Source organism: Cetorhinus maximus, chromosome 9, assembly GCF_964194155.1.
Source record: "Cetorhinus maximus chromosome 9, sCetMax3.hap1.1, whole genome shotgun sequence".
NCBI classification, from domain to species: Eukaryota; Metazoa; Chordata; class Chondrichthyes; order Lamniformes; family Cetorhinidae; genus Cetorhinus; species Cetorhinus maximus.
Window position 1 is genome coordinate 61183384 of NC_135887.1, and position 15259 is coordinate 61198642.

General features: G+C 45.3%; 1 protein-coding gene across 6 annotated transcripts in view; it reads right to left on the minus strand.

Annotated features, from left to right (window-relative positions):
- madd (MAP-kinase activating death domain) overlaps positions 1-15259 on the minus strand; it is a 262082-nt gene that overhangs the window by 190435 nt on the left and 56388 nt on the right. For all 6 annotated transcript variants that reach the window (XM_078548799.1, XM_078548797.1, XM_078548801.1 and 3 more), the window contains 2 exons: positions 8997-9153; positions 6898-7001 (listed from right to left, as the gene is read on the minus strand). In XM_078548799.1, the coding sequence (XP_078404925.1) occupies positions 6898-7001; positions 8997-9153 (261 nt within the window). The remainder of the gene's footprint in view (positions 1-6897; positions 7002-8996; positions 9154-15259) is intronic.

Below are 15259 nucleotides of genomic sequence, written 5' to 3' on the forward strand. Positions count from 1 at the left end.
ACTCCAGCATGATGCCACCACCAAACACATCTTCTCTTCAACTCCTGGCGGCATTCCGCAGGGATCGTTCCCTCCGGGACACCCTGGTCCACTCCTCCACCACCCCCTACACCTCAACCCCCTCCCATGGCACCTTCCCATGCAACCGCAGAAGGTGCAACACCTGCCCCTTTACTTCCCCCTTCCTCACCATCCAAGGGCCCAAACACTCCTTTCAAGTGAAAGCAGCATTTCATTTGCACTTCTCTCAGTTTAGTCTACGGCATTCATTGCTCCCAATGCAGTCCCCTATACATTGGAGACACCAAACGCAGACTGGGTGACCGCTTTGCGGAACACCTTCGGTCTTGTCCGCAAGCATGACCCGGACCTCCCTGTCGCTTGCCATTTCAACACACCATCCTGCTCTCATGCCCACACGTCCGTCCTTGGCCTGCTGCAATGTTCCAGTGAAGCTCAACACTAACTGGAGGAACAGCACCTCATTTTCCGACTAGGCACTCTGCAGCCTTCTGGACTTAATATTGAGTTCAACAACTTCAGATCATGAACTCTCTCCTCCATCCCCACCCCCTTTCTGGTCCCCCTTTTCCCAATAATTTATGATTTTTTAATATATTTTTCTTTTCCCACCTATTTTAAAATTTATTTTGATCTATCATTTTATTTCCACCTTTCAGCCCATTTTGATCCCTTCCCCCCACCCCACCCACACTAAGGCCATCTGCCACTTGTTTGTCCTGCTTTCTACCCTTAATGTCCCCATTAGCACATTCCTTGGATCATATCACCACTGTCAACACCCCTTTGTCCTTTTGTCTATGATATCTTTGGCAATCTCTCTTTTGCCTCCACCTATAATTGGCCCTCTATCCAGCTCCACCTGTCCCACCCCCTCAAACAGCTTATATTTCACCTCATTTCTGTATTTCTTTAGTTCTGATGAAGTCTGATGACGGACTCGAAACGTTAACTGTATTCCTCTCTGCAGATGCTGTCAGACCTGCTGAGTTTTTCCAGCTATTTTTGTTTTTGTTCCCTCAAATACCACTTTCTCCAGAACATAAGAAATAGGAGTAAACCATACTACGCCTGGAGCCTCCGCTCCGGCTCAAAAATTACAGATATCCACAACCTGCTGACAGAAGAAATTTGACAGAAGATATCGATGGAGATGTTACACCTTTTCAAGGAGGCTTCAAGGGTGCCCTTGAAGTGTTTCCTCTGCCCTCCTGGGGCTCACCTGCCATGTCGAAGCTCCAAGTAGAGTGCTTGTTTCGGGAGTCTCGTGTCAAGCATGAGAACGATGTGGCCCACCCAGCGGAGCTGATTGAGCGTGGTCAATGCTTCAGTGATGGGGATGTTGGCCTGAGTGAGAACATTGATGTTGGTGCGCCTATCTTGCCAATGGATTTGCAGAATCTTGTGGAGACAATGCTGGTGGTACTTCTCCAGAGTTTTGAGGTGCCTGCTGTACATAGTCCACATCTCTGAGCCATAAAGGAGGGCAGGTATCACTACTGCCCTGTAAACCATGAGCTTGGTGCTGGTTTGAGGTCCTGGTCTTCAAACACTCTCTTCCTTAGGCAGCCAATGTGCGTTGGCACACTGAAGCTCATCTTCAATGTCTGCCCTTGTTGACAGTCAGCTCCCAAGGTATGGAAAGTGGTCCACGTTGTCATGGCCTCGTCATGGATTTTGATAACCGGGGGCAGCGCGATGTGGAGGGGTTGGCGAGGGCGGGGGGGGGGGGGTGCAGGTTAGTCGAGGACCTTTGTCTTACGGATGTTTAGTGTAAGGCCCATGCTCTCTTACTCCTCGGTGATGGCTTGACGATGGCCTGGATCGCGGTCTCCGGGTGTGCGCAGACGCGAGCATCATCTGCACGCTGTAGTTCAATGACAGAGGACGGGACGACCTTGGATTTGGCCTGCAGGCGGCAGAGGTTGAACAGGTTACCGTTTGTTCTGTAGTTTAGCTCCACTCCAGTGGGAAGCGTGCTGAGGGTGAGATGGAGCATTGCGGCAAGGAAGATCGAGAAGCAAGAAGAGCGTCAGTGCGATGACACGGCGTTGCTTGACCCCGGTCCGAACATGGATTGGGTCTGTGGTGGATCCGTTGGTCAGGATCATAGCTTGCAAGTCATCGTGGAGCAGGCAGAGGATGGTGACAAACTTTTCGGCCAAGACGGAGGAGGATACTCCATAAAAACAAAAAACTACTGCGGATGCTGGAAATCCAAAACAAAAACAAAATTACCTGGAAAAAGTCAGCAGGTCTGGCAGCATCGGTGGAGAAGAAAAGAGTCGACGTTTCAAGTCCTCACGACCCTTCAACAGAACTGAGTATAGTTAGGAGAGGGGTGAAATATAAGCTGGTTTAAGAGGGGGGGGCGGGGGGAGAGAAGTTGAGTGGGGGGGGGGTGGGAGGGGCTGGTTGTAGGGACAAGCAAGCAGTGATAGGAGCAGATAATCAAAAGATGTCACAGACAAAAGGATCAAAGAGGTGTTGAAGGTGGTGATATTATCTAAGAAAATGTGCTAATTAAGAATGGATGGCAGGACACTCAAGGTACAGCTCTAGTGGGGGTGGGGTGGAAAGACTGACAAGGTATTAGTTGTAGATTTTAAAATAATGGAAATAGGTGGGAAAAGAAAAATCTATATAAATTATTGAAAAAAACAAAAGGGAGGGGGAAGAAACGGGGTGGGGATGGGGGGAGGGAGTTTAAGATCTAAAGTTGTTGAATTCAATATTCAACCCGGAAGGCTGTAAAGTGCCTAGTCGGAAGATGAGGTGCTGTTCCTCCAGTTTGCGTTGGGCTTCACTGGAACAATGCAGCAAGCCAAGGACAGACATGTGGGCAAGAGAGCAGGGTGGAGTGTTAAAATGGCAAGCCACAGGGAGGTTTGGGTCTTTCTTGCGGACAGACCGCAGGTGTTCTGCAAAGCGGTCGTCGAGTTTGCGCTTGGTCTCTCCAATGTAGAGGAGACCGCATTAGGAGCAACGAATGCAGTAGACTAAGTTAGGGGAAATGCAAGTGAAATGCCGCTTCACTTGAGAGGAGTGTTTGGGCCCTTGGACGGTGAGGAGAGAGGAAGTGAAGGGGCAGGTGTTGCATCTTCTGCGTCGGCATGGGGAGGTGCCATAGGTGGGGGTTGAGGAGTAGGGGGTGATGGAGGAGTGGACCAGGGTGTCCCGGAGGGAACGATCCCTATGGAATGCTGCCGGGGGGGAAGGGAAAATGTCTTTGGTGGTGGCATCATGCTGGAGTTGGCGGAAATGGCGGAGGATGATCCTTTGAATGCGGAGGCTGGTGGGGTGATAAGTGAGGACAAGGGGGACCCTATCATGTTTCTGGGAGGGAGGAGAAGGCATGAGGGCGGATGCGCGGGAGATGGGCCGGACACGGTTGAGGGCCCTGTCAACGACCGTGGGTGGAAAACCTTGGCTAAGGAAGAAGCAGGACATGTCAGAGGAACTGTTTTTGAAGGTAGCATCATCAGAACAGATGCGACGGAGGCGAAGGAACTGAGAGAATGGGATGGAGTCCTTACAGGAAGCGGGGTGTGAGGAGCTGTAGTCGAGGTAGCTGTGGGAGTCGGTAGGCTTGTAATGGATATTGGTGGACAGTCTATCATCAGAAATTGAGACAGAGAGGTCAAGGAAGGGAAGGGAAGTGTCAGAGATGGACCATGTGAAAATGATGGAGGGGTGGAGATTGCAAGCAAAATTAATAAATTTTTCCAGGTCCCGACGAGAGCATGAAGCAGCACCGAAGTAATCATCGATGTACCGGAGAAAGAGTTGTGGAAGGGGGCCGGAGTAGGACTGGAACAAGGAATGTTCCACATACCCCATAAAGAGACAGGCATAGCTGGGGCCCATGCGGGTACCCATAGCCACACCTTTTATTTGGAGGAAGTGAGAGGAGTTAAAGGAGAAATTGTTCAGTGTGAGAACAAGTTCAGCCAGACGGAGGAGAGTAGTGGTGGATGGGGATTGTTCGGGCCTCTGTTCAAGGAAGAAGCTAAGGGCCCTCAGACCATCCTGGTGTGGGATGGAGGTGTAGAGGGATTGGATGTCCATGGTGAGGAGGAAGCGGTTGGGGCCAGGGAACTGGAAATTGTTGATGTGACGTAAGGTGTCAGAGGAATCACGGATGTAGGTGGGAAGGGACTGGACAAGGGGAGAGAGAAGGGAGTCAAGATAACGAGAGGAGGTAGAAGCGGGCCGTCCGAGGTTGAGCGACTATCAGGTTGAAAGCTGTGGGAGGAAGATCTCCAGAGGAGATGAGGTCAGTGACAGTTCTGGAAACAATGGCTTGATGTTCAGTGGTGGGGTCATGGTCCAGGGAGAAGTAGGAGGAAGTGTCTGCGAGTTGACACTCAGCCTCCGCGAGGTAGAGGTCAGTGCGCCAGACAACAACAGATATGGATACTCCATAACCCTTTGTGGTTGACAGTGTCGAAGGCTTTTGTGAGGTCAAAGGCGGCTATGTATAAGGGTTGGTGCTGTCCCTTGTATTTCTCTTGCAGTTGTCATGCGGTGTCCTCGGCAACTTATTTTCCTACCTATCTTTGTGTCATCAGTAAATTCAGCTCCCATACATTCGGTCCCTTCATCCAAGTCATTGATATAGCTTGTAAATAGTTAAGGGCACAGCACTGATCCTGAGTTACAGTTTGCCAATCTGAAAATTACCCATATGTCCTGACCCTGTTTCTTGTTAGTTAGCCAATCCTCAATTTATGTTAACACATCACCCCCAACACCATGGGCAATAATCAACACCATTTTGTGCAATAATCTTATATGTGGCACATTATCAAATCTCTTTTGGAAATCCTAATACATGACATCCACTGGTTCCCCTTTATCCACCTGCTCATCATAATAGTAACACGCTCTAATTATTTCTTGACCCATTTCCCACGTCCACTGATATAGCTGTTTATGGTAAATAATCACATAAGGTGATCCCCATTTGGGTGAGCAGCTTTCTCCTGACTTCCCTTCTTACCATCACCATCCTTTTTTTAAACTTAGGAGGCTGTTGCCACAGTGAATAATTGACCCAAGTAACTTTCATACGAACATACAAATTAGGAGGAGTAGGCCACTTGGTTGCTCAAGCCTGCTGATCTGATTATAACCTCAACTCCATATTCCTGCCTATCCCCAATAACATTTCATCTCCTTGCTTATCAAGAATCTATCTACCTCTGCCTTAAAAATATTCAAAGACTCTGCCTCAACCACCTCTTGAGGAAGAGAGTTCCAAAGACACTCAAGCCTCTGAGAAAAAAAATTCTCATCTCTGTCTTAAATGGGTGGCCCCTTATTTTTACACAGTGGCCCCTCATTTTAAATTCTCCCACAAGAGGAAACATCCTCTCCACATCCACCCTGTCAAGACCCCTCAGGATCTTAAAAGGTTTCAATCAAGTTGCCTCTTACTCTTCTAAACTCCAGTGGACAAAAGCTTAGCCTGTTTAGCTTTTCCTCGCAAGGCAACCCACCCATTCCAGGTATTAGTCTGGTAAACCTTCTCTGAGCTGCTTCAAATGTATTTACATCCTTCCTTAAATAAGGAGAGCAATAGTGTACACAGTATTCCAGATGTGATCTCACTGGTGCCCTGTACAAATGAAGCATAACCTCCCTGCTTTTATATTCAATTCCCCTCACAATAAACGATAACATTCTCTCAGCTTTGCTAATTACTTGCTGTACCTGCATCCTAACCTTTTGAGACTCAGGCACCCAGTTTCCTCTGAATCTCAGGGCTCTGCAATCTCTCACCATTTAGATATTAAGTTTCTTTTTTATCCTTCCTGCCAACATGGACAATTTTACATTTTCCCACATAATGCTCCATTTGCCAGATCTTTGCCCACTCACTTAACCTATCTATATCCCTTTGTAGCCTCCTTATATCTTCTTCACAACTTACTTTCCTACCTATCTTTGTGTCATCAGCAAATTTAGCGACCATATCATCAGTCCCTTCATCCAAATCATTTATATAAATTGTAAAGAGTTGAGGCCCCAGCACTGATCCCTGTGGCACACCACTCGTCACATCCTGCCAACCAGATAAAGGCACATTTATGCTTACTCTCTGCTTCCTGTTAGCTAGCCAATCCTCTATCCATGCCATTATGTTACCCACTACACCACGAGCTTTTATTTTTCACAATAAACTTTGATGAGGCACTTTATCAAATGGCTTCTGAAAATCGAAGTACAGTACATCTCTTTATCCACAGCACATACTATTTTAGCAAATCCTTATCTATAATTTTTAAAGTATTTTTTCATGAGATGTCAGTGTCACTTGCTAGGCAGCACTTGTTGCCCATCCCTAATTACCCTTAAGGAGGTGGTAAGCCGCCTTCATGAACCACTTTAGTCCTTCTGTTGTAGGTACACACAAAGCTGGGCAAGGTGCTTCATTCTCATTTCCAGTTGGTCTGTTCTAGGCCATTTCAGAAGGCAGTTAAACCCATGTAGGCCAAACCAGGTAAGGAAGGCAGTGAAGCAGGTGGGGTTTTACAACAATTCAATCGTTTCGCAGACACCATTGGCGGGATTTGAACCCGTGCCCCTAGAACACAAGTTGGGGCCTCTAGATTACTAGCCCAGTGACATTACCAACATGCCATCATCTTTCCTCTAATTCCATCACCAAACCATCTCTTCCTTTACCTGAGGCAGGCTGGCAGCTGGCACCGTGCATGATGATTGGCGCAATACACACAACACACACAGCAGCACAGCCATTGCCAAGAGCACTTGACAGGGTTGCCCCTCTAAGGCAGGAGGCTGCAGAGGGCTCGCCCGCCTTCTGTGCCAAATGCACAGGGCGTTAATGTAATCAGGCTGGATACTCACTGGGTGTATCCCCTTTGATGTCGCACTTCATCATCTCACTCACAAAGTCACCCAGGGAGGAGTACGAGGAGCTGGAATCGTTGTATTCCACACTGTCACTGCCACTGGAATAGAGACAAGAGTTAGAAGTAACATCGACAGAGGAAGCACAAGGCAAGGCAATCCATTAACAAAACAGTCGGACACACTCAGTAAGGCAGTAGCCATAGAGAGATGGGACTCGGTCAATGTTTTTGTTCATATTTTCCAGTCCCTGGGGAGACCCAATAAATGAAGAGCATTTCAAAAAGAACCGAAGGAGGAAAGGAAATGAATATAAAATTGTGCACACAGGAAAATCTATAGAAAAACCTCTGAAGAACCTGAAGAACCGGAGATTCTAACAGCAGAAGTGGCATCAGTTCATCCAAAAATCTGCTGCCCATGTCCTAACTCCCACCAAATCATCCAGCAGCTGTGATCACTCACTGTACTGGTTCCTGGTCCAGCAGGATTGGGCTGGCCTAGCAAACCTCCCATCAAACTGCTCCTGCACTGGTTAAAGAAGGATCCACCATCTTTGCATGGGCACTCTATCCCACAGGCCAAAGATAAAGGCACTATATTCATGTAAATTGTCAAACCCTGCCCTTGCTCCCAGTTTTAAAGAATGAAAAGGAGAGAAAAAATGACTATCGCCATTTCGACATGTCATTTTAAGACAACCAGCAAAATTTGTCTTCCTCCAACCCAGTTGCAGGCTTTAATTGACCTGCATTAAAACAACTGCAGATATATACTTGACAGCCAATGTACATATCTGGATTCTGATCACTAAAACACGTTGTTTAACATTAAAACTTCAAGATCCGCAATTACTGACCAGTAGCAGGACAATACAACACATTGCACAATGGAGGAGGTGGTCACATGGTAGCAGATTCCCAAACACAGGCGCTGGCATCTGACACCACCCCCCCTCCCCCCACCCCGCCAAAAACAGACTTGTAAACTGCACAGGAGCTTGGACCCTGATCACACGAAGACGCTGCCGCTCTCCGTACACCGGCTCATGCCCAAGCCCGGCCTGAGGGGAAGCCCAGGCCCAGCGACATCTTCATTCTTACAACCAGCAGAAGAGTCACAGCAAGGACAGGAGAGGATAAACCTACCCTGAGTGACATTTAGAGCTCATCAACTGTCAGATGCTCTTTAAAAAGAAACTCAGCAGGCAATAAAAGGAGGCAAAGTAAAATAGAGATACATAGGAGAAACCAAGAGTATGTGAATAGATAAAAGAGGTCAGGTAGGAAGCAAAGTATAAAAAATAGGCTTGAGTGGTTCAGGAATTGCAACGAAGAAAAAGAGGTCAACTCGATTAATTCCTGGAATGAGTGGGCTGTCCTATTGAGGGGAGATTGAGTCAAGCAGCTTATATTCCCTAGAGTTTAGAAGAATGAAAGATCATCTCATCGAAACATGTGAAATTCTTAGTGTTTAACAGGCTAAATACTGAGAGGATGCTTTCCCTGGCTGGAGAGTCTTCAGCTCGGGGAAATGCTCACAAGAGAGTGGCCGTTTCGAACTGAGAAGAGGAGAAATTTCTTCCCCCAAAGGGTTATGAATCTTTGAAGTTCTCTCCCACGTAGAGCTGTGAAGGCTCCATCATTGGATATATTCAAGGCTGGGATTGAGAGATTTTTGGATGCTAAAGGAATCAAGGGATAAGGGGATAGGTGGGAAAGTGGAATTGATGTAGGAGTTCAGCCATGATCTCATCGAGTAATGCAGTAGGATGGTGGGGTGGTATGACCTACACCTGATCTTAGTTCTCAAGAGTACAACCATCCTATCAATTATTGTTGAATAGGGTGGGGCAGGGAGGGGGGTGGTGTCCAACCCCGAGTACCAAAGTTCGACTGACAGGAGACTGTTTCACCACAGGTGCTGCCTGACTTGCTGACTACCCAACTTTTTGTTTTCAGATTTCCAGCTTCTGATGATCTTGCTTTTGTGTCAATAGAATCCTTGGGTTGACCTCCTCGCCAGGGCTTCACACAAAGTCAGTAAGGGTGGGGGCGGGGGCAGGGGGGAACACTCCTGTCCCCATCCATACAAACCTGTCATCTGTCGGCTCAGAGCCATCGTCCTTCTCGATGGGAATGTTGAGGGCCTCGGCGAGCTGCGAGTTGCTGTCGTAGACACGGTAGTAAATGGGCTGAAGCTGATGGGCGTACCACTTGGGCTTGTCTCCAATCAAAGCTGGGTCAAACACGCCTAGTTAAAAAGAAACAATACTAGGTCTGTTATAGTCTGCACAGAAGATCAGGATTAAACAGAGACACCCACTTTAGTAACTGAAGTTAGACACCAGCATTGAATTTGAAAGGTGGCTCAACTGACAGGAAAGCTGAGCCATTAAGTGCTTTCAGAATTTCACACAGGTGTCCTCATGTTACTGGACTAGAGATCCAGAGACTGGGACTGACAAGTCCGAGGCCAGGAGACTATCCAATTAGTCTCACTTCTGTGCTCTTTCACCATTGTCCTGAAAATTATTACTCTTCAAATCTATAGCCAAGTACTGATACAGGCTCGAATGGCCTACTCATTACACTTGCTGAATAAAAAGGTGTAGTCAAAGTAGAAGGTCAGCCATGATCTTGTTGAATTTTGAAGCAGGCCCAAAGGGCCAATGGCCTCTTCCAGTCCTATTTCTTATTTTCTTAAAGATCTATCAACCTCAATGTTGAAAATTTCTTCTGTTTTTCAGCTTGAAACCCACATAACCTCGTACTCAAATACTCAGACAGGGTGCAGCTACCAAGGGGAGACAATGATGGGCAGCTCATTAAACATCAGGTTATCCTCCATGCAATGGATGAAGCCAGCAATTCATTTCAGGCGCTGTCCCTTAGCCCTTTAACCTCAGAAATTCATGCCTCATTCATGCCCCTCACCCCTTTAACTCAGAGGCATGTTAGTGTAGATATCAATACTCAAGCAGTTTTATCACTGTAACTGGCCTAATTCGGCTCCCATGCACTTTTGAGTTTTGTGAAGCCTAATCACATAGAACTCAGATCAGCTCCTGTTACTGGTGCAAACAGGGTTTCGGTCTCATTCAGTGAGATGACCTTTTTGGCCTCTGTGGCTGTGAAAGGAAAACAACAATCTCTGCTCTCACCTGGTCAGTTGTGGCCAGGTGGGTGTAGGATGAGTGACCCTCTCCAGACAAGCCTGTGCTCAGGATTTGGTGGTGGAACAGGAAGCCATGAATCATTGGGTTACTTCGGAGATCATCAAATATAAGTTGGATTTTGTTGGGCCATGAACACAGACACCATTATTTTATCTCTCAATTTATGATGGTGCCAAGCAAGCAGCAAAATGAAATCCAAACAGGACAAAATAAACTTTTTTGAAAGGAGGAGGCAGTGGGGCAGACTAAAATGTGCATTAATGCTTGGAACATGGTAAATTAGATTAGTGAGCTGAAGGCACAAGTAGCCACATGGGATGATGATATAGTGCCAATTACACACAGCTGGCTTAAAATAGGGGAGAAATTATTAAGTTTGTTAGTAAAAGTTGAAGCTAATGGGACAAAAGGGGCAGTAGCAGCACAATTACAAAGTTAAAAAACCCAATTGTGGTGAAAGGTTATTCATCAGACTGGAAGGAGGTGGTGTTCCCCAGGGTTCAGAACCAGGACCACTGCTGTTTTTCATAAATATTACTCACTTTAGCTTGGAGGTGTAGGACATTCTGAAAGTGTAGGAAACCGAGGAACAAGAGGACAAGCAGGCTGGCAGAATGGAAGGACAGCTGGCAGATGGAATTCAATACAGAAAAGTGAGAGGTAATGCATTTTGATAAGAATGGAGGAGAGACAATGGTAGCTATAGTACAATTATAAATGGGGCCAAGAACAGAGACACTGGGGGTATTTGTGCACAAATATTTGAAGATGGTAGGACAGGTTAACAAAGCAGTTAATAAAGCACATTGTTGTATAAATAGAGAGACAGAGTACATAAACCAGGAAGTTATACTAAACCTATGTGAAAAAGCACTACTTTGGCCCCGGCTGGAGTGCTGCGTGTAATTCTAGGCATCACACTTCAGGGGGGTGTGAAGGCTATGAGGATGGTACAGAAGCAATTTACCAGAATGGTTCCATGGATGAATGTTTATAGCTACATGGATAGATTGGAGAAGCCAGGGTTAGTCTCTTTAGAATAAAGCAGGCTAAGAGGGGATTTGATAGAGGCATTTAAAATCATGAAGGGTTTAGATAGAGTAAATAAGGAGAAATTGTCTTCAATGGCTGAAGTGTTGACAATGAGGGGGCACAGATTTGAGAAGATTGGCAAATGAACCAGAGACGCCATGAGGAAAAACATCTTTATGCTGAGAGTTCTTAGGATTGAGCATTCTGCCTGATGGGAATCATATTCAACAGCAGCCTTTAAAGGGGAATTGGATAAATCCTTGCAAAACATATTGCAAAGATATTGGGGAAGCTCAGAGGACTAGCCGAATTGTTCTTTGAAAGAGCCTGAGCAGCCTCATAGGGTCTTCAATGGTGTATTATTCTATGATTGTGTACTCAATATTCCTGGCTACAATGGATTCGGGAAAGATAGGGAAGGGAAAAAATGTGGGGGAGAGGAGGTATGGTGGCAATATTAGTAAAAACACACAATGACGTACTTGAAGGGTCAAGGACAGAAACAACTTGGTTAAAATTAAGGATCATTAGAGAAGCTTATAAAAAAAATGCTGGATGTATACTATAGGCTGCCAAATGGTGAGAAGATGACAAAGGGGAAAACTTGCAGGCAAAATAACTCAGAAAAGCTCAATAACCATATGAGGCACTGCAATATCCTAATATAGACTGGGGTAATAATAAAAGGTAAAAGGAGAGGAGGGATTCCTGAAATATGTATAAGACATTTTTCTTGATCAGTATATTCCCTGCCAATGAGGAAGGAAATTTTGCTGGATCTAGTTCCAGGAAGGAAGTAGAGCAAATGGAGCTTCTTTTAATGGGAGAGTATTTGTGGAACATAGATCACAAGACTAGGTTAAGTTATTGTGAGAAGAGTTGAGGAGAAAGAAATCATACATGTAGAAATACCTAACTTTGAGTAGGACTAATTTTAAGGAAGGGATTTGGTCCAGGTAGATTGGCAGGAAAAACAGTAATTGAGGGGATATTCTGCACACAGAATAGACACATTCCAATGACAGGGGGAAAGGAAGGGCATCCAAAGCTAATGCTTTGATGATTAAATATATTGAGATTAAAATGAAACATAAAAAAAAGCAAGCTTATGATAAATATCAGTTCGGAAATCAATGAGGAAAGAATACAAAAAGTGCAGGGAAAGACTGAAAAAGGAATTAAAAGGAGCACACAGAGTGTATGAAAATAAGTTAACAGTGAACACAACAGAGAATCCAAAAGTCTTTAATAAACAGTAAAAGAGTAGTCGAGAGAGAACAGGGTCAATTAGGGATTCTCCCATGCAAGCAGAGTGTGGCTGAACTATTTAATGGATGGAATTTTACGACCTGAAGGTGGGCGTGCACCAACCAATCCAAGGGTGGGATAACATTTCTGTGATAAAATATAATAAAAACAAATTTCTGTGGACAGCATTTTTATCAGCTATATTTTCAGGTGATTGATTAAGATGCATGGACACTTTTTTTCAGCTTTTTAAACCTTTATTTTAGCTTTTTTCAGGTCTCCAGCTCCCTGAGGCAGCTGTCTGCCTTAGAGAGCTTTCTCACAGCGCTCACCCACACCCGCAGAAATGTCATCGCCCGCCCTCTTCCCGCTCCAACCCCGGCAGCGCTGAGCATTTCAGTGCACATTTCACGCTGGCTGGCCAAATTGCAGTCGGGGTCCAATCATGGTCAGTGGTCCATTTTCTGACCACTCCCGGGCCCGCCGATCGGACGCGCACACCAAAGATAAAATTCAGGCCAATGAGTACTTTGCAATTGCCTTCACTAAAGGGGGTGTAGAAGAGATAGTAAAGAAATTGGAAGGATTAAAACAGAAAAAAGGAGCTATTTAAAAGACTGGCATTGTTCAAAGTGGAAACATCACATGGTACAGGTGGGATGCATCCTACATTGCTGAGGGAAGTAAGGGTGGAAATTATGAAGGCTCAGGCCATAATCTTCCAATCCTCCTTAGAGGTGAGAATGGTGCTGGGGGCAGGAGAACTGGAAATGTTATACTCCTATTTCTAAAAAGGGAGGGGGATAAGCCCTGCAACTGTAGGCCAGTCAGCCTACCATTAGGTGACAAAACCTTCAGAGACATCAATCTGGGAGAAAAGTAATTTGCAATTAGAAAAAAAAGGGTCAATAAATAACAATTAGCACACATTTGTTAAAGGCAAATTATGACTAGCTCACCTGGTTGAGTTCGTTGACAAGCAAATTAAGAGAGTTGATGAGGGCAGCGTAGTCAATCTTTGTACACAGGACCACATATTGGCAAGGGCACGGCTCCGACAGGGCACTGCACTCAGCAATTGGTGGGTGAGCAAGGGAATTTTAAGGGTTGATCTCTTTGCAAATGCAAAACTTGATTAGATTTTTAACTCAACTTTAACCTTAACTTGTAGTTTCTTTCACAGTCTTAGCTGCAGGTGCAGAGATAATTAGATGGCTAGTTAGAACAGGTTACCTGGTCAGCAGAGGCTGACTCAGACCTTTGGAATTCCAGCTTATATAAAAACAGGAAGCTTTTGCTTAGGCATGAAGTAAGCAGCACAAAGTTCAGTTTGACGATACAGCTTTGACAGAATACTCAACTCGGGGAATTTGGCGAGTGAGGAATACGACACAGAATACAAATAGGGAAAAGATGCTGTTCTGGTCCTTTACAAGAGGAGCAGTCAGAGTGAAGAAGTGGGAGACAGTGAAACCTGGTAACAGCAGCTGGAACTGATAAATCAGATTGCAGGAAAGAGTGCACACCTTCTATGGAGACGAGGTGTCAGCTGTGGCTCAGTCCACAGCACCCTCGCCTTTGAATCAGAAGGTTGTGGGTTCATGTCCCACTCCCGGAAACCAAGAACTATGATTGTACTCAAAAGAGTTGCAATCTGTGACTGTTGATAACTCGAAAGAATTTTTTTTTTCTATGGAGCAAAAAGCAAAGAGTGACAGAGGATAGTACGTGGTTGGTGAGTTTCTAACTATATTATTCTTCTCTGAACTAGGGCAGCGGTTTAAACTAGCATCAAGAAACTATAAAGTACTGTATTAAATTTATATCTCAGCTTAATGAATAAAATTTCATCCAGGATGAATATAACCAAGTGAATTAATAAGAGTTTTAGCAAAGAACAGATCGAGGGACATTAAATCAAAATAATAGTTTATACCAGGTGCTAGATTATAAAAGATGAAATAGAGGATTTTCTTTGAAATCATGGATGGGTCGCCAAGACCTGTCGCTTGTCATTCCTGTGCCCTGTGGGAACTTCAGGACACCGTGTGGTCTCAGGATTTCTGAGCTTGAGGGGCAGCTGAAGTCACTGTGGAGCACCAAGGACGATGAGAGTTTCCTAGATTTTACATTCCAGGAGGTGGTCACTTTACAGGCAGTGAGAAGTCAGGATAGTAGGTGGGCAGCCATCCGGAAGAGTAGGAAAAGGCAGGTAGTGTAGGAGTCTTTAGGGTGTGCGCAGTCTCAACTCAGGGAATGGTGAATGAGGGAAAACGGTGGTACTCAGCATCAGAGACTGCTGGGAATGAGGACACTTTCAAGGAGTGCAGTGCACATCTTGGCACCAATGGGCAAGGGATTGTTGAGGAGGAAACAGAAGGGTGTAGAAATGTAGCCATTACAGGCGATTTATAGTTAGGGGGACTGGCAGGCATTTCTGTAAAAATCATCATGAGTCCAGCATGTTGTGTTGCACCCCTGGTGCCATGATAAAGTGTTAGGAACTAGATATATTTGTATTTGTGGGTGTTAGGAATGAGTTTTAGCTTTAAGTTTAATTTGTATTTCTGTATGTGTGTTAAGAAAGGGGGGAACCTGAGTTTTGGTTTCACTTTAAAAGATGATTAAAATGAGGTTTATGGCTCTTGAAGGGAAGTTAAAACAAACGCAAGGTGGAAAAAACTGGGCTGTTGCCTAGCAACAGGAGGCCCAAACACAGATAGAAACCAAAAGCAGTTTAAGTTCAGTTGGATAATGCTGTAAAGTTGGAAATAGGAGCTAGGAGAAGCTGGACAGGAGGGAGCTGCAAGAAGCAGGTTTCCCCGAAGAACAGAAGGAGGGAGCCGAGAAGACCTTTTCGTCAAAGGGAAAGAACAGGGAAATATCCTGTTAAGTGAAGTT